This window comes from Eleutherodactylus coqui, chromosome 1 (genome assembly GCF_035609145.1).
Source record: "Eleutherodactylus coqui strain aEleCoq1 chromosome 1, aEleCoq1.hap1, whole genome shotgun sequence".
Classification (NCBI taxonomy): domain Eukaryota; kingdom Metazoa; phylum Chordata; class Amphibia; order Anura; family Eleutherodactylidae; genus Eleutherodactylus; species Eleutherodactylus coqui.
This window is the reverse complement of record NC_089837.1, coordinates 352,305,658-352,324,162: the sequence shown is the minus strand read 5'-3', so window position 1 is coordinate 352,324,162 and position 18,505 is coordinate 352,305,658. Positions and strand designations below refer to the sequence as shown.

At 43.0% G+C, this 18,505-nt stretch overlaps 1 protein-coding gene across 2 annotated transcripts in view; it reads left to right on the top strand.

Moving 5' to 3' along the window:
- Nucleotides 1–18,505, top strand: part of ZZEF1 (zinc finger ZZ-type and EF-hand domain containing 1) — a 145,556-nt gene that overhangs the window by 83,764 nt on the left and 43,287 nt on the right. For both annotated transcript variants that reach the window (XM_066576965.1, XM_066576956.1), the window contains exons 34-42: nucleotides 3,955–4,093; nucleotides 4,557–4,722; nucleotides 5,367–5,629; nucleotides 10,653–10,816; nucleotides 12,452–12,587; nucleotides 12,712–12,842; nucleotides 13,013–13,290; nucleotides 15,168–15,342; nucleotides 16,847–16,979. In XM_066576965.1, coding sequence (XP_066433062.1) covers nucleotides 3,955–4,093; nucleotides 4,557–4,722; nucleotides 5,367–5,629; nucleotides 10,653–10,816; nucleotides 12,452–12,587; nucleotides 12,712–12,842; nucleotides 13,013–13,290; nucleotides 15,168–15,342; nucleotides 16,847–16,979 — 1,585 coding nt within the window. The remainder of the gene's footprint in view (nucleotides 1–3,954; nucleotides 4,094–4,556; nucleotides 4,723–5,366; nucleotides 5,630–10,652; nucleotides 10,817–12,451; nucleotides 12,588–12,711; nucleotides 12,843–13,012; nucleotides 13,291–15,167; nucleotides 15,343–16,846; nucleotides 16,980–18,505) is intronic.

Here is an 18,505-nt window from a genome sequence, read left to right as displayed (position 1 = left end):
CACCCGGCTGTCACAGATAGCCGAGTGCAGGGAGATATGACTGGGGACCGCTGTATGTGGTTTCCAGTCATATGATCACAGTTATCCATCAGATAACAGTGATCATATAAAGTTAAAAAGTAAAAAAAAAAAAAAAAAAAGTTAAAAGTTAAAAAAAAGTTAGTTTCATCTCCCCTTATGGATCGTATCCGTAAGGGGGCATGAAATTACATACCCAAGGTCCCGGATTTGTTCCCTGGTGGGATGTTGATCCATGGACCTTACCCCAGCTTCGGCGCATGCGCCCGTCAGCATGATGGCGGACGCATGCGCAAAAGTGAAAGATTCTCCAAGAAAATTAAAATCTCCCTGCTGCTGGCTACCAAAGGTAACCAAGAGCCTGGAGGTGTCATGGGGAGCCGCGGCATGCGGTTACTGGTCACGTGATCGCTGTTATCCAATGCATAATGGCGATCACGTAAAAGTTCTTTAAAAAGTAGCAGTTTTATCTCCCCTGACCGATGCGATTGGTGGGGGGAGATGAAACATCTTCTCGGAGGCTTCCGCATTTGAATCCAGATGCGATTATCTTCCATGGACCCTTCCGGCTGCTGCGCATGCGCCCGCCGGCAAAATGCCGGACACATTCGCAGGAGCCGGGGAGCCCAGGAAATTTTAAATCTCCTTGCTCCCAGCGACCAACGGTCGCTGAGTGCTTGGAGCAGTTACCGGTGGCCTCGCTGAGCGGTCCCCGGTCACGTGATAAAGTAGCGAACTAACATTAGGCCGGTCACACATGACCGAAGAGGAATTACAGGTTCTGCATGCGCTTGATCCGTGGTAATCCACGGATCAATCGCATGCATTGAATTACACAATTCCCCCCAATTAGCGGGTCGGAATTACGTAATCCACTCGCAGAAACAGAACACGGCATGCTATATTTTACCGCGGATATCCGCGACCTAGAGCCCATTGTGCTGTATGACTGCGGATATACCCGCAGCCCATATGTAAACACATTGTGTACAGGCTGCGGGTACCTGGGTCATCTCTAAGCGACGGCGCGGGAAATGCAAACAACAAACCGCCTGTGTGAGTAGGCAGTTATGCGCAGTACATTACGCAACCGTACGCAGGGTCACAGCCGGGCTTACAGCTGGAATCCGCTGCAGGCCTCGGCAAGCTGATTCCGCCTACGGCTACGTGAGCCCGGCGTTATTCAGATCGCTACCAGTAATCCGTAATTTACAAGAAGCCCCGGGAACGCTCGCCTTCCTGCAGTTCCAGGAGCAGCTTGTTGAGCGCCTTCTCTGTGAGACCGCTGCACCGCAGCAAAATTACAAAGCCTCACAGAGCGCCACTTTTTACACCCCATACCCGCCGCTGAAGTTACGAAATACCACCCAAAATACATGAGCGAAGGGGGGGATACCCGGTTTTCTTGCCCCATGTGCCCATCCCAAGCAGCCTCCATAATTACCCCTGTCTTCGGACATAAAACGCAGTTTATATTATTACCTTTATCTAATATTTAGGGAATGCCAAAAAATGGGGATGGGGGGGGGGGGGATTATTTTTAGGAAGTCAATTTTTTTTTCCGTATAAGTGGGCAATGGGGCCTTGAATTTATTCAGTTCTGCCCTGAAATCCAGCGGGCATTCCCTCCATTATGGGCCTAGCGATGTGTCCTGTAAGTAGATTAGGGCCACAATGGGTATGTTTCTGAACACGGGACAAACGGGGGTATCCATTTTGGGGTGAACGTCTTCATTCCTATGTACACTGTAAAAAAAACCCTGTTTTTAAATTGACAAAATTGCCAAACAAATGAAAATCGTAATTTTTTCCTTTTGCTTTGCTTAGTTTCATTCAAATACTTTGGGGTCAAAATACGCAGTACACCTCTAGATGAATTTGTTAAGGCATCTAGTTTTCAAAATGGGGTCATTTGTGGGGGTTCTCTATCGTTTTGGCCGCTCAATGGCTCTACATGTGGGCAAGGGGGCCTGGAATTTATTCCGTTGTACCCTGAAATCCAATGGGTGCTCCTTCCATTATAGGCCTAGCTATGTTTCCTTTAAGTAGATTAGGGCCACAATAGGAATGTTTCTGAACACGGGTCAAACAGGGGTATCCATTTTGGGGTGAACGTGTTCATTCCTATGTACATTGTCCAAAAAAACAGTTTTTAAATTGACACAATTGCCCATTAAATGAAAATCATAATTTTTTCCTTCTGCTTGGCTTAGATTCATTCAAAAACTGTGAAGTCAAAAAAGTCATCATACCCCTAGATAAATTTGTTAGGGGGTCTACTTTTCAAAATGGGGTCACTTGTGGGCGTTCTCCATCGTTTTGGTCACTCAATGGCTCTACAAGTGGGCAATGGGGTCTAAATCTCCATCAAGCAAAATTTCTGTTCCGAAAGCCACCGGTTGCTTCTTTCATTTTGGGCCCCATTGTGCATATAGACGTAATACTAGGGCCACAATGGGTATGTTTCTGAGCACAGGACAAACAGGGGTATCCATTTTGGGGTGCAAGTCTTCATTCATATATGTGCTGTACAAAAAAACTGCTTTTAAAAAATGACAGAATTACCAAAAAAATGAAAATCTTAATTTTTTTATTTCGGCTTGGCTTAGATTCATTCAAAAACTGTGAAGTCAAAAAAGTAATCGTACCCCTAGATAAATTCGTTAAGGGGTCTACTTTTCAAAATGGGGTCACTTGTGGGCGTTCTCCATCGTTTTGGTCACTCAATGGCTCTACAAGTGTGCAATAGGGCCTAAATCTCCTTCAAGCAAAATTTCTGTTCCGAAAGCCACCTGTTGCTCCTTTCATTTTGGGCCCCATTGTGCATCCAGACGTAAGATTAGGGCCACAATGGGTATGTTTCTGAGCACGGGACAAACAGGGGTATCCATTCTGGGGTGCAAATCCTAATTTTCATGTGTACTATAGAAAAAAGTCCTGTCTTTAAAATGACATATTTGCAAAAATATGAAATTTTAGTTTTTCTCTTCTAAATTGCATTGACTCCTGAAAAAAAACTGTGGGGTTAAAATACTCATGACACCCTTCAGTGAATACGTTAAGGGGTGTAGTTTTTAAAATGGGGTCATTTATGGGGGTATCTATCATTCTGACACCTATGAGCCTTTCCAATCTTGGATTGGTGTAGGAAAACAAAGTGTTCCTCAAAATGCTGAAAAGTAATGTTACATTTGTACGTCTCCTAAATGGTTAAAAAAAAAAACGAAAGTTTTTCGAATGTGCGCCAAAATAAAGTAAATGGATGGAAATATAAATCTTAGCAAAAATTTCTATATTATGTTTGCACATATTTGAGATATTGCAGTTGGAAATGTGAAAAAATGACGATTTTTAAATTTTTTTCCCCCCAATTTTGGCCTTTCTGATGTTTTTCCATGCTAAAGTGACACGTGTCAGATTTGCAAAATTTGGCCTGGTCATTAAGGTGCAAACAGGCTTGGTCACTAAGGGGTTAAAAGTCGCTGTCAAGAGGCATATGTGTGGTCGTTAAGGACCTAAATAGTGTGTTCCACAATCCAGTGTTTGGTTTCAAGCACCATATTACTCTCTTCTCTCAATGTCAGTGACATTGTCTGATCTTGCACACGGAGATAGTGTAGCCACCTACTGGCCATATTTGCCAAGCAGCAGTCTGAACGTGATCAGACCACTTGTTCACCTTTCCTGCTGTTTGGAAATTATACTGCTTATTAAAGAGTTACAAAGGGGAATGTCTTTTTTTGTTTTCTTTATTGTTTGGGGTTTTTTTTTTAACGGATCCCCCCCCCCCCCGATCACTAATTTTTTCCATTTATTTGGGACATAATTTGAGGCTTTAAAATTCAACCGTTTTCTCTTGTTCATGAAATGTCTAGCGATGTACGATATATGGCATAGGGTATGTCTTTAATCTGAGCACGCGTTTATTGCCTACAGATGCACATGTTTATTGCAAGATACTGTGACCTGTTGAACATTGAAATATCTTGCGATGGATGTGATAAGATTGCACCATGGCGTCGCTACCGATGTTTGCAGTGTAATGACATGGATTTATGCAAAACCTGTTTCCTAGGTTAGTTGTGTTTTTTTTTTTCCTTTTGTGTGGTTATTGTAGATGAGCGAGCACCAAAATGCTCGGGTGCTCGTTATTTGAGCCGAGCTTTTTATAATATTCGAGAGCTGTATTTGAGTAACGAACCCCATTGAAGTCAAGGGGAGACTCAAGCATTTTTGCAATGGACCTGCCGGGTGTCGAGCTTTTTTATTTTTTCTTCTCTCTACCGCTCTCTCCCTCCCAGCCGCGTCACAGCAGGAAGTGGTAATGTGGGGAGGAGTCAAAAAAATTTCTCGAACACAGCATGATGCTCGCTCAAGTAACGAGCACCATCGAGTATGCTAGTACTCGAACGAGCATCGACTTCGCTCATCTCTAGTTGTTATTAAATCACTTTGGTTTAATTTAGCTGCTCTTTTCAACTACTTAAATTTCTTGGAAGGTTTAACTTTTGACATTCCTAATACCTTGTTTATAACAGGTGGAGTAAAGCCTGAGGGTCATGAAGATAACCATGAAATGGTTAATATGGAATATGCATGTGACCATTGCCACGGACTTATTATTGGTCATAGAATCAACTGCAATATATGCGATGACTTTGATCTGTGCTACGGATGTTATGCTGCCATGAGATTTCCTGAAGGGTACTCTAGTTTTATATTTCTCTTGACATAAGTTTTAAGGCTGTTCTGTGTACAGGTCAATAATTAAAAGTTATGCAGCTTTTTTAATCTTTCAGTTCAAGTTTCCAGATCTGTTTGCTTCAGTTAATATGGAATGGTTTCTGCTTACACTCAGAGACTGAAAGCCACAGTCACCTGGTTCTGATCACATAAGTTCTCGACTCATTAAGTATATTAGCGTTCCAGTGACCTGTGTGGGCAGGACTAGATCAGGACAGGCTTCCAGAGTCTGAATAGATATAGGGGTCATTCACAGTATGCCAGAAATCGAAGTGTGGAGCAGAGTGTTAAGACAGCAGAAATGCAGCTCTTGCTCATGACCTGAAGGTTGTGAGTTCAATTCCCACATGGTTCAGATAACCAGCTCAAGGGTGACTCGGCCTTCCATCCTTACAAGCTCAGTAAAATGAGTACCCAGCTTAATGAGTGGTAATAAATTACCTAAAAAAGCTATGGAATAAGTTGGGGCTATACAAATATACAAGATTTATTTTTATTTATATATTTTAAAAATGCAAGTGTAACAGGGTTCATTTAAGATCCTTTTATCTGTTGGTTTTGCATAGGTTACAACTATAATCCTGTTACTTTTTTTTTGTCTTCAGCCATTTGCCCAGCCACAGTATCACCATCTATCCAACAGTCACTAGTAAAATCAGTGACCGTCAGCGACTAATCCAGCCTTATATACACAACTACTCGTGGCTACTCTTCACTGCTCTAGCTCTCTACTCGTCAGACCTGGCCAGTGAAGAAGAAAAGGAAGGCGAGAAGCTTGATTCTGCTGTCATTTCCAGTGCCCAGATTTTGCAGGCTAATTGCACGGATTTAGTTGCAAGTTGTCTCATGAAATCGCAGAAAGGAAAGGGTGAGATTTTTAAATCTTAACTCGAAAGGGGTAATCCTTGCTACTTCATGGTTTCTATTAAGTTCACTGATATCTTATACTTGTATAATCTCTTGATCTATCCTGTTTGATTGTCCCCCAACTGCTGCATTTTAATGGGCGTCTCTTGCCTATCAACTCCAGAAAATATCCCAATTGTGCAAGACTGAAGTTTTGGGAACAGTGGTGGTCATGAAACAGCTGCAACAGAAATAAGGTTTTTAGGGAAAGGTCCTATTTTTTTTTTATGACCACTTGGCTCAAATTGCTTGTTGGCTTGAATTGCTGCTGGTATCAAATTGAAAAAGCCCACTCCTATTTTTGACCTTAAAGGGGTTGTAGCATCATTGAAAGTTAGGGGATAGTTTTCAAATTGGTGCAGGTCTGACCAGTCCCTAGAATAGGGTCCAGTATGACTGCCATAACTTCAGGACCTAAATGTACATCACCACTTTATTCATGTCCATGGAATTGCCAAACGTAAACCAGGGTCAAGTGCTCAGTTATCTGAAGCGGACGACTGCAATGGACAGGGTGGATGTGACAGAGCTCTCTTCTTAAGATCAGTGGGGATCCCAATGGTAAGACCCCACTAATCCCAAGATTATGCCTGATCCTATAGCTAGAGCATAGCTTTCAATCATGGCACAACCACTTTAAAGTGAATGTCCACCTTTTTGAGTGACAGTTTGTTCTTCTGATATAGTTTCAAAATTCTCTAATGATTAATTTCCTAATATCCAGTAAATGAACACCTCATCATCACACCTGTATGAGCTTGTTGGAAATGCCATTCCAAACACATAGATGGTCCCCTTTTTGCAGCTATAACAGCCGCCATTTATCTGGGAAGGCTTTCCACAAGATTTTGGTGTATGTCTATTAAAAATTTGTGCTCATTCAGTCAAAAGAGCATTTGTGAATTCAGGACTGGAATGAAATGGATTGCCAAATGCAAACCAGACCACCTCGCCCAATGACAGTTATTTGATGGGGTTGAGGTCGGAGTTCTTGTGTGCAGAATCTCAAGTGTCCTGCACAGACCCCTCAAACCTTGTCAATATGATCCTTGTTTTGTGCATGGCACACAGTCATGCTGGAACAAGAAGCTGCCTTCACCAAACTCTTGCCGTATAATTGGAATGATACAATTGTCTGTAGAGTCTGGAAGGTGAGGCCTTAATATTCCACCACTGGAATAGGGGTATGTTGACACGGTGGATTTTTGCAGTGGAATTTGATACGCAGACCGTATAGTTCCTGCGGCAAATCTACATCTCAATCTGTTCTGTAGTTTATTTCAAATTGACATGTAGGGGAAAAAATTGACATGTCGCAGAATTTGCATCAGGAATTCTGCATGCAGTTTGAGAAGGGTCTAGAACCTTCCTGGTGCATATGTCAGATGGATCAGAAAAACCCAGTGTGAAAATAGCCTAATAAAACAGTATGCAGTAAGCTTCTGCTAATGGTGGCTGTAAGCAGCCATATTGTCATGTTTTACATCTATGTGGTAGGATTTGGGTTTGAAGTTCCGTGCAAGAAGAAATAAGATTCCGACTCTATGAACTTTGAGAGAGATCTATTTATCGATCTTTCATAATATTTTATACTCTGTCATAAAAAAATCAAGCATCTAGGAGTTTTTATATGGCTCTAGTACTCTGTTGTACTGCCTCTAGCTTGGGTGTAAGATGTGATACAGGCAGGCATGGAGGCTCTAGTACCCTGTTGTACCGCCTCTTGCTTGGGTGTAAGATGTGGTACAGACGGGCATGGAGACTCTAGTACTCTGTTGTACCGCCTCTTGCCTGGGTGTAAGATGTGGTACAGGCGGGCATGGAGACTCTAGTACTCTGTTGTACCGCCTCTTGCCTGGGTGTAAGATGGGATACGGGAGGGCATGAAGGCTCTGGTACCCTGTTGTACCGCCTCTAGCTTGGTTGCAAGATGTGATACGGGTGGGCATGGAGGCTCTAGTACCCTGTTGTACCGCCTCTAGCTTGGGTGCAAGATGTAATACGGGCAGGCATGGAGGCATACAGGTTCTGTATGTATCCTGCAGCATATCGGTCCACATTTGCTCTGAGCCTCTAGATTGTGCAAACTCGTAGGGTTTCAACTTGTTCCAGATGGTCTCATACATGTTCTATTAGAAATCTGGCAGCCACAGAAGTGCGACAATGTTGTGGATGCATTCCTGTGACCTCCTTGTGTTTGCGACCGAGCGTTATCCTACTGGAAAATGCCTCTTGGAAGCCGCCATGAGAGGAACACATGTGGCTGCAGGATGTCCTGAACATATCGCTGAGCTGTTTTTGTCCCTCGTACTACTACTGGTGACTGACTATCCTATGTAATTGTTCCTTAGACCATCACACCATCAGTGGGGGGGGGGGGGGGGCGGCAGTGTGCCGCTCTCCAGCAAAGGCAGGATTGAGGCGCTCACCCCTAGGTCCCCAGACACAAATATAGTTGCGTCAGTGCCCAAACTTAACCTGGATTAGTCCCTGAAGCAAATCTGGTTCAACTCTGTAGTGGTTCAGATTCCTTGTTCACAACACCACAGCAAATAGAGGCAACGGTGGATGGGTGTCAAAGGCAATACATGTAATGACTGGTGTGAGACACCATTTCCAGACCAAATGTCCTTCAGCCAAGCGCCTGAAAATGGTTCCAACAGACACTTGGGCCTGTAACAATGGTGTCACCTGTCTCTGGAAAGCAGACAACAAAACAGTTGGAGCTGTTCGTACTTTTCCCGCTACCAGATGATCCTCTCTACTGATGCTCTGTCGAGGGTGTCCTCATGCATCCACTGGTCCCAACAACTCTTAACAGTCTGGTCAGAGTGGCGGGCAATTTGTCGATGGGACCATCCAGCTTCTCGCATTCCAATAATGCGCCCCCTCCTTTCCTCTTAAGGCCGCCTGCACACGAGCGTTCCGGATTCCGCTAGCGGATTTTCACGCGCGTATGGTACCTAAATGTGCTTGCGGATAGGTGCGGATGCGTGAAAAATCACACGCGGATGTGTTGCGGAAAAAAAACGCGCAGAAAAACCAGCAGACACCCCTTATTGTAAACCCAACCCCTAGAGAACTGCCCATTCCTTGGAAAACAGCTTAAAAACCAACACCCAGACTCCGTTTTGTCCCTCTTGCTTGTGCGAGCACCGTTAAATTATTCTGGCAACATGCTTTCACCCGGTGAGCAGATGTCTTTGTGGGCATGGTTGATCCATGTAACTTTTTTCAGGCGCTTCTCCAGCGTGACTTTATTTCAGTCACTGCAAAAAAATTCACAAGAGGAAGGCCGCCTGCACACGGGCAGAAATCCCGCGGCTGTATTTCCCGCGGGATTTCCGCCGCTGAAAGTCTGCATAGGAGTGCATTACAATACGCACTCCTATGCAGACGGCCGCGGTTTGGCCGCGCGAAATCTCGCGCGGCAAACAAACCGCGGCATGTCCTATTTTTGTGCGGGGCTCGCACTCATCCGGCCGCCGGCTACGATCTGCGCATGCGCCGGCTGCCACGCAGCCGGCACATGAAAGAGCCGGGGCCGCCAGGCGCGGGTGAGTACGCGCTCGTCACTGCAGGCTCTCGGGTCGAGTCCCGCGGCGAGAATTCTCGCCGCTGGATCCGACCCGCTCGTCTGCAGGCGGCCGAATACATTACTACAGATTTTGCATTCTTACATCCTGCATTGGCAAGAAATACTACCTATCTCCCTCTACAAATTTTCCTGTGAAGCTCTGTGCTGTGTGTTGGGACGCCTCCTACCATGCCTACTTCCTGTAGTCATAGCAGCCAGTGACTCCATCCGCAGCTGCACTGCGGATGTACTGCGTGAAAAAACGCACCCATTCACTTGTATTGGAGGCTTCACGCGCAGAATCCGACCCAAATTAGAACAGGTCGCAGATTTTTTCACGCTCGTGAAAAAACGCGATACAAATCCGTCCGTCTGGGGACAACTGCGGATCCTCATAGGAGTATATTGGCTGCGGTCTGGGGCAGATAATGTGCCTAAAATAACGCGCTGGAAATTCCGTTCGTGTGCAGGCACCCTAACTGGGTAAAATATCTTTGCGTCATAGAGGCATCTAGTGGTCAACAAGTTCTACACAAGCAGATAAAGAGGTCACTACACACCAGTAGCCTCTGAGAGCCTTTTTATAGGCTTTAAAAATATGTCCTTCCCTGAAAATCATCCATAGCTGTAGTAAAAAATAAAAAATATATATATTTACCTCTCTGCCGCTTCCTGGGGCTCGGCGCGTCAAGCCGCTTGTCATCCCAGAACTTTAATAAAGTTCTTTCAGCAGGTGGAAATTTAAAATCCCCACCTGCTGAAAGGGCTGCATCTGATTGGCTGAGCGCTCAGCCAATCACAGGCAGCGATCAGCCATTCATTGAATAACAGATGAGCGCTGCCTGTGATTGGTCACAGCGCTCAGCCAATCATAGGCAGCGCTCGGCCATTCAATGAATTCATAAAAATTTTTTTTTTTTTTACTACAGCTAGGGATGATTTTTCAGGGAAGGGCTTCTATTTAAAGCCCTTCCCTGAAAATCACTGCAGAGGTTGCCGGCAGACCATTGCTTTCAATGGGGCTGCCGGCAGCAGTTGCAGCCACATTGAAAGCAATGGGAGAGCTTCACGATCCTCTGTCACAGTTGTGGCAGGGGATTCTCTACTCCCCACGGGGAGTCCCCTTGTCCTCTTGTATAAGCCCACCTTAGGCTTATACTGGAGTCACTAAGTTTTCCCAGGTTTTTGTGGTAAACTTAGGTGGGTCGGCTTGTACTCTAGTATATACTCTATCTGTGTGTGTAATATTTACATTAATCAACACAGGACCTTAAAATGAAATGGGAGGAGGATAGCTAAAATGTCAGTGCTAAGTGGAGCTCTTCTGTGAAATCTAAACACTGTGAGTATAGTAAGTTTTGTAAATTGATCCTTCTAAAAAATATGTATTTTTTCTATGTTTCTGTAGATGTCAAAGTGTCTTCATTACTCACCATGTGGACCAGTAATGAACAGCAGCCGTCTCCTATTGAGTCTTCCAATGATGGGTGTACTGAGAGCAATAAAGTTAGTCCGCTGAATAAGCCTGTGCAGGCTCCAGATGTCGCAGTAAAACCTACTGTGCAAAAAAAGGTATTTTTGCTTATCTACCAGAATTACAGAATCAAGTCAAATTATTATAACCACCAGCTAATATCCAGAGTAAGGGCTCATGTCCACGGGCAGGTTTGAATTCCGGGATCCACGTGGGACACCCGCGTGGATGATCCGGAGTTCAAGCCACCCATAGGCAATTCATGGGCGCCCGCAGCTTAATTAAAGCATGCAGGTTTGTTTTCCGGACTATCTGGTCCGGAAAACAAATGGCAGCCTGCTGCGTTTTGCCATGGGACCTGCGTGTATGGCTTCCATTGAAGCCATCCAATCTGCGGCACACCTGGAACTGTCACTCCGGGTGTGCTGCTGGTCCTGCGGGAAAGCTGGAGATTTTTTAAAAACAAAATCTCCTCTGCGCATGTGCGGGGGTCGTGCTGGCCGGCGGGCCTCTCCACATGCACGGAGGAGACGCCGAACGACCCGCACGCATCCGGAATGTCCTCATGCCGCGGGCACGGTGGGGCTCCCGCCAACGGAGCCCGACCCGCCCGTGGACATGAGGCCTTACAGTTTGCCACACAGACAGCAAGTAGATGGGCTGGGAATGACTCTATAAGGTGCTGTCAGGTTGTCTCCTATCTGGAGCCATGCTGACTGCAGTAAATGCTACAGTTGCTGGCTGATGCGTCGGGGAGGATTTGCAGAGCAAACACGAAATTCCCACAGATGCTCAATTGAGTTCAAGCCTGTGGAACTAGCGGGCTTGGGAAGTACTTAGAAGTCTTGTTCATGCCCTTCCAACCACTTCCAACAATATGTGTGGGTTTACATGATCTGCAATGTTGGATTCATAACCAGATTAGTTCAGAGTACCTTTCACTTGAATGCCATGAAAACATTCCGCAGACCATAATGCTGCTGCCACCAATTTGTGTTCATCCAGCAATGGCTGCATGGTGTTTTGTTCTGTAATGTTTCTCACCTGACACGCCAACTTCCATCCATACTATGAAGCAGAAAATGTGATTCATCGGAGAAGGCAACCCTTTGCTAATCAGCAGTGGTCAAATTCTGATAGTGATGCACAAACTGCAGCCTTTTTTTCTAATGCACCTTTGTTTGCATAGGTGCAGTAACCATCCATCTCCTGTGGAGCCCCATACACAGTAGGGTTCGCTGAATGGTTATAGACACATGTCTGGTAGCCCCCTGGTTCAATATGGTGACCTGCTCTACTAGAGCATATTGGTTGGCACCGTCATAGCAGACGTTCACCTCTCACATCAATGGTGCGTGATGCTCAGCAATTTCTGTCTATTATTCCCAGTGGGGCCATTTGCGCACTCCTAATACACATCACAGCAGCACTTGAACAGTCCACAAACTGCGCTGTTTGAGAAATACTGCCATCCTTGGCCATCCTATTTTGCAACTCTGATAAATCAACCCCTTTTACCCATGACAACGAGTGATATGTGAGCAGACCACCTATCACACAACTTGCGTATCCACCAAGCCAGCCCATGACATGTTACTTCCTTCTTGGCCTATGTGCTGCCGACGTCATAAGTTGGAGGCAGTCAAAAGACTTGACTGTGTGTTTCTACAGATTATTATTTATTTATTTAAAGAAGAATGCTAATTGTTCATTTTCTTGCTTTCTTTCTGCAGAGCAAAGTGGATTCAGACACAAATATTCCTATCCTCAACAAGGCCCGCTGTTCAGGGGGATATCAAGAAAAGGACCTGTCCTCTAAAGAGGTCAATAATGATGCAGATGCAGAACACCCTAAAGAGCAGTATCTGTGTAGGTTACTTTATTACACACAATGTAATTAGTTTTAATCCTCGCTGCGTTCTCACTTGGTTGTGAAAAGGGAACATATGAAATGACTACATTCACATTTGAATTTTATCTCCCTACTGTGTAGTTGCTGGAGACTTGTCCAAGAAAAATATTGTTGACAAGGCTATAATCCCAAGCCCCGACCAAGTCTTTGCTGAATGCTCTCAGGAACGCATTTTGGGACTTATAGCTGCCATGTTGCCTCCTTTGAAATCGGTAAGACTTTTTTTTTTTTATACTAGCCTTCATGCAGTTCTGCAGTTTATTTACAGCGTCCCTAACTTTTCAGAATAAGTTGCCATATGTGTACTTGAGGATTAACACGATTTCCTATTTCCACATTGATCCTATGCAAGATGCACATCTAATTCTCAGTTCTCTTCTAGGAGACCGTGAGCTCCATAGTGAACCTTCAACAAGTGTTGCCACTGATGTTTCAAGTTGTTATATCCAATGCTGGCCATTTAAATGAAACCTACCATTTAACCTTCGGTCTCCTGGGACAATTAATACTTAGGCTAAACCCGTGTGAGGTGGATATTGCAGTGAAGAAGATTCTGTCGTCTAGGCAGAGTGTTCATGCTGCAGCTGATGAGAGCGCTCTCCCTGACGGCTGGATAACAATCCAACTGCTTTTCAGCCTGGGAGCTATATGTCTGGACAGGTCTGTCAATAATTTTTTTTTTATGTTTGCTTTTTATAAAAGATTGAAATAAAAAGATGTTTTAAAAAAATGTCATCAGGAAGTGACCCATTGTATAAACCAAGTTTTTATGTTGAACATATTTTTTAAGATTTTTTTTTTTTTTTACATTTATTTACATTTTTAATGTTACCATCTGTATTTTATCTAAAAAAAGAATTATTTTACACTGACCAATAAGGTTCACACAAACGTATTTTAATTGCGCTATTATACACGCAATGTACGCACGCATAATGGCGAGTGACTTCAATGAAAGTGCATTTGATTTTCATTGTTCTATTCACACGTGAGTGTATTTATTGCGCATATTACACATTTAAAAAAATAATGCAGCAGGTTCTATCTTAGATTGTATTATGGGAGTACAGCACTATTGTTTTCTATGGGTGTGTTCAGAACACAGTACATACACTGTTATATTGGAAACCTGAGAGAAAAGTAGGGAAAAAAAAGCAGCAGCCAGTGCATGACGTGCTTCTCATACGCGCGCAAAAACACGATTATGTGCAGAGATACGCTGTACCCTGTGCAGGTAAAATGCTGCAATTTTTACCCAGGGTATTACCCTTCGGTCGTGTGAGCCCAGCCTAATAGTGTGTCACTTCCTGTTCTCTAGAGAAGACCTTTCAGTAGTCCTCTCAGCGTCACAGGTAGGGTAATGATGGAATGTAGCACACGTATTCTTAGATAATATATAGGGATGAGCGAGTATACTCGCTAAGGCACTACTCGCTCGAGTAATGTGCCTTAGCCGAGTATCTCCCCGCTTGTCCCTAAAGATTCGGGGGCCAGCGTGGGGCGGGGAGCTGCGGGGGAGAGCCGGGAGGAACGGAGGGGAGATCTCTCTCTCCCTCTCTCCCCCCCGCTCCCTCCTGCTCCCCGCCGCGACTCACCTGTCAGCTGCGGCGGCCCCCGAATCTTTAGGGACGAGCAGGGAGATACTCGGCTAAGGCACATTACTCGAGCGAGTAGTGCCTTAGCGAGTATACTCGCTCATCCCTAATAATATATATACTCTCCCATAGAAGCCAGAGGGGCTTTACCTGCCCATTGTGTCTGTGGCCCATGGGACTGCTGTAAGAGCATATGTCTTAAGGCCCATTTACATGGAGCGATGATCACTCAAGCGATAATTTTGCATAAACTATTAAGTAGCTACTCAGCTACTTAATAGCAAAAAAGTGTGCAAATGAAGCCTTAGCTGAAAGCAGTTAATAGCCCGAGGGCTCTTATCTGCTTTCAGTTCTTTTGTTCTTGAGCGGGAAACAATGCTATCAGCACTCCCCACAAAGAACTACTGATAAGGCTGAATGATGATTTTTAGGTTGGTCGGAAGTAAAGGATCAGCTAGCAGTGTACGAAAAGTGACAGATGACTGCGCGTTTAGACGCAACGATTATCGCTCAAACAATCGCTTTTTAGCGATTTTTGAGCGGTCATCGCTCCGTGTAAATTGGCCTTTAGTGCTGTTAACAACAGATCACGCAAACTGGCAGCCTCTATAATTGTGTACAGAAAATAGAATTTAAAAATCTACTATCAGAAAATATATTAAAAAAAAAAAAGTTTCATATTCTTTTAAATGACAAAAATTGTGTAAACCATTCCCTTTAAATTGGTGCCATGTAATATTACATTAGCCCTGCATGTGCTGTTACAAGGAGAATGAGCTGTTGTATGCAGCTTTCACTCAGGATATCCGTTGAGGATACAGAAACTGGAACATCGGGGAAATCCTTTTATTCTATGTATTGTTTGTGTTAATTAAATTAGTTTCCACTAATAACTCTGTTTTATGGGATAGATTTTAAGTATCTTTTCTTGTTTTTCTTCAGCAAAGTTGGTCTTGATTGGGCTTGTACAATGTCTGATATTCTGAGAGAGTTAAACAACTCTCCAAAATGGCACAAAGTGATGACCGCTTTCACGGATCACTGTATGCAGCAGCTGCCTCACCAGCTTAAGAACACAAATATCTTTACTTTGTTAGTCTTGGTTGGATTCCCAGAGGTAAGACCTAACGAGAAACATTACATATACGGACTTGATTAGAACTTGTTATGCTTCTGTACAATCTTTCTTTGTGTGCCCCCAACTAGTAACTTCCCATGTGTAAGCTGTAGTGCAGGTCAGCTTAAATTGCTTACATTTCCACATTAGTGTTTCAAAATTGGGAATATTTTTCGTAGATGTAGAGTCACATTTACATTACCGTCCTCTTCCAAAAGGCCAGGGAATAAATTGGTACATACAGCTTAGCAAGTATTTTTTTTCATTGTGTTAATTAGCATTTTTCTTTACAAAATTTAAAAGTCCTTGTGCGGTGCGCATTTCTTGAATAAGAGTTTATTTGTAGTCTGTAACCATGGAGACCTACAGATCTGCATTAAATGAAATGATAGGAGATTTGCTTTTTTCATATTTGAATACATTGGATGAATTAAAAATTCATTTTAAGGGCGTGCAAATTATTTAATTTGCTTTCCTATTGTAGATGTTCAATTGTAGTCATTACAGTTGCTGTATTTTTGTGTCTAGAGGCAACACAACTATAGGATGCACCCACGTTGGCAACAGAAAACATGTCATACTAATTATGGTTTCCCTGGTTTTAGAAAGTGGATGTGTTAATGTCAATAACTGCTCTAGACTAGTGCCTGCTCTTTTGATGATCTGGTGTAGAATAGGCACTGAGGCAGCAGCTATATGATAGAGCAATGCACAAGTTGTAGTGAAAGTTACATGTCTCTTGCTCCACTGCTCATTGCAGCGCCAGGGTACCACCAGAACCGCTCAATCATTAAGGTAGTGGTCATGGAGGTCTGGCACTGCTAAGCCTCCCCTTACAGCAGACTATGAGACATAGTCTTGGCAATATTTTGTGTTGCTAAAATCTGTTTCTTTTATAGTCCAACAAATACGGTACATGTACTTTTGAGCAACGATTGTTATTAAAGCTCTTCACTGTTGACCACTTGGCTGGTCTTTCATAATGCAGTATTGGGTGTAAATAGAACAATTGTAGTAACAGAATTGTGTACAATTGGGAAATATAAGCAACTTAAAGGGGTTGTCCGAGATCCCGTTTCTTTATAAAACCTGGGCCGCTATGTGCAGAACATAATAAAGAGCTCATACTCCTTCCTCCCTGCTTGCGCAACCAACCAACCACCCATTGGCGGTTCATTCCCGGGTTTTTTTAAAGATGGATCTCTGACAACCCCTTTAACTACTAGTTAGTATCTAAATTAATTTGACTTTTTCTATGTAAGAAACATTTAGATCCTTGCTATGTCAGGCATGATGAAGAGGCCTAAGCAATCGTTAAAGTTATGTAATTTCATATTTTTTATTTAGCTATGAAAAGATGATATACCTGCAAGAATATTTAGTTTTACCTATTGAAAGCGATCCGACTTATTTTTTTTTTATAATTAGATTGTCACATTATTGCTGCACATTGCTATATGAAGGTATCTATTCCCTACATATATAAATGTACTTTTCACTGCAGGTACTATGTATGGGAACGCGATCTGTATATGTAGATAATGCCAAAGAGCCCCATGATGTTATTATATTAAAGCACTTCACTGAGAAAAATAGAGCTGTGGTGGTTGACATCAAAACAAGGAAACGCAAAACTGGTAAGTCTGTTCACTATATGATTATGTTCACCTCATTATACATTAGTCTGTAGTATTCCCTATTTAGCTGAAATTTTGTAGAAAGATATTTATGCTCTTATGAAAAAAAAATTATATTTTGTGTTTTCACTGCTGGATTCGGATTCTAATATTGCAGAATTCTAAGAAAAATAATACAATAAATGATTTACAGTGAGGTAAATAAAGCTTACCTGAAATATTAAGCAGATATTGAGAATTCTAACTGGTGTAAATTTCTCTCATGAAGGAGCCAAGATGCAACTAACATATAAAGCCCCGTGTGCCTCTTTTTACATCATGAGCCAACCAGGATATGAAACACTGGTCTTAATAAATCTCCCCCTATATGTGTCTTCAGTGTGCTGTGGGCAAAGCAGCATAATTCTTATTGGATTGATCTTTATTAGCTGCTTTAATAGGTCTTGTGTGTCTGCATAGCCGCAGAAGAAAAAAGATAACTGTTCTGCTGGGACCATGCAAACACACAAGACCCATTAAAGCAGCTAATAAAGATCAATGTAGTAAGAATTATGCTGCTTTGCTTACAATAGAAATATAAATTCACATAGCAGGTTAAGTAAAGATAAGATCAGGAGAGGCAGAGATTGTGTACACACTGACTGCAGATCTGAGAGCAGTCTGAGTCCTGAGGAGCGGAGTCTGTCAAGACAGTCCCTTCCCCGCAGCTAGAACACATCCTAAGGCCCTAGTTACTAGAGAAGTTGAATGCCTAATGATAGGCGGTGGAAAAAAAAAATGAAAGTATATTACAAGATTGAGACATACACGGAGGCTACTAAATAAGCATAAGCTGTGTGAAACATTTTGGTATGCTTTAAATTTGTGGAGATTTTCATGCCTTTTCCATTACTAGGAGATTCTGGGAGTGAACGTGCAACTGTGGTCTAGTCAGTACCCCTACCACTAGTCCATGCTGTAATGCTGTACGTTATAGTTTGTGCTTTGTGCTAGAAGTCAGTTCTGATGGATAGTAAACCTCTTTTAGGAAAAGCTGCCATTAAGGAATAAAAATGTCGTAGTTTGTGGAAAACATTTGTGAAGCTTTAATTAGAGATTTAGATTTTGGCCGTAATGAAATAATTATATGGACTTCTATCTCCCCCTGGCCCGTACATCCATGTCTATTTTACGTTCATAAATTCTTGTTATCATTTGAAAATGAATATTTATTTTTTCTGATCTAATTGCTGGTCACATAACACTATTGATCTGGTGATCAAGACAGGGAGATTTTTATACAGTTAATATGCTTGGAAAAAAGGCCTTAGAAATATACTGACCTAATAAATACAGCGGAGAAGTCTAGGATAATCTCACATTCACAGTACATATCAAATACTCCTCCAGATCCACTGCTGATTAGAAGCTGACTAGTACCAGTGCTTCTGGTAGCGCAATGCGCCACTTGCTAATGTAATATAGTGGAAGGGATTGGAGTTGGTAAATTTGTGATGTGTCATTTATTGGAGTCTCCACACAGGTGT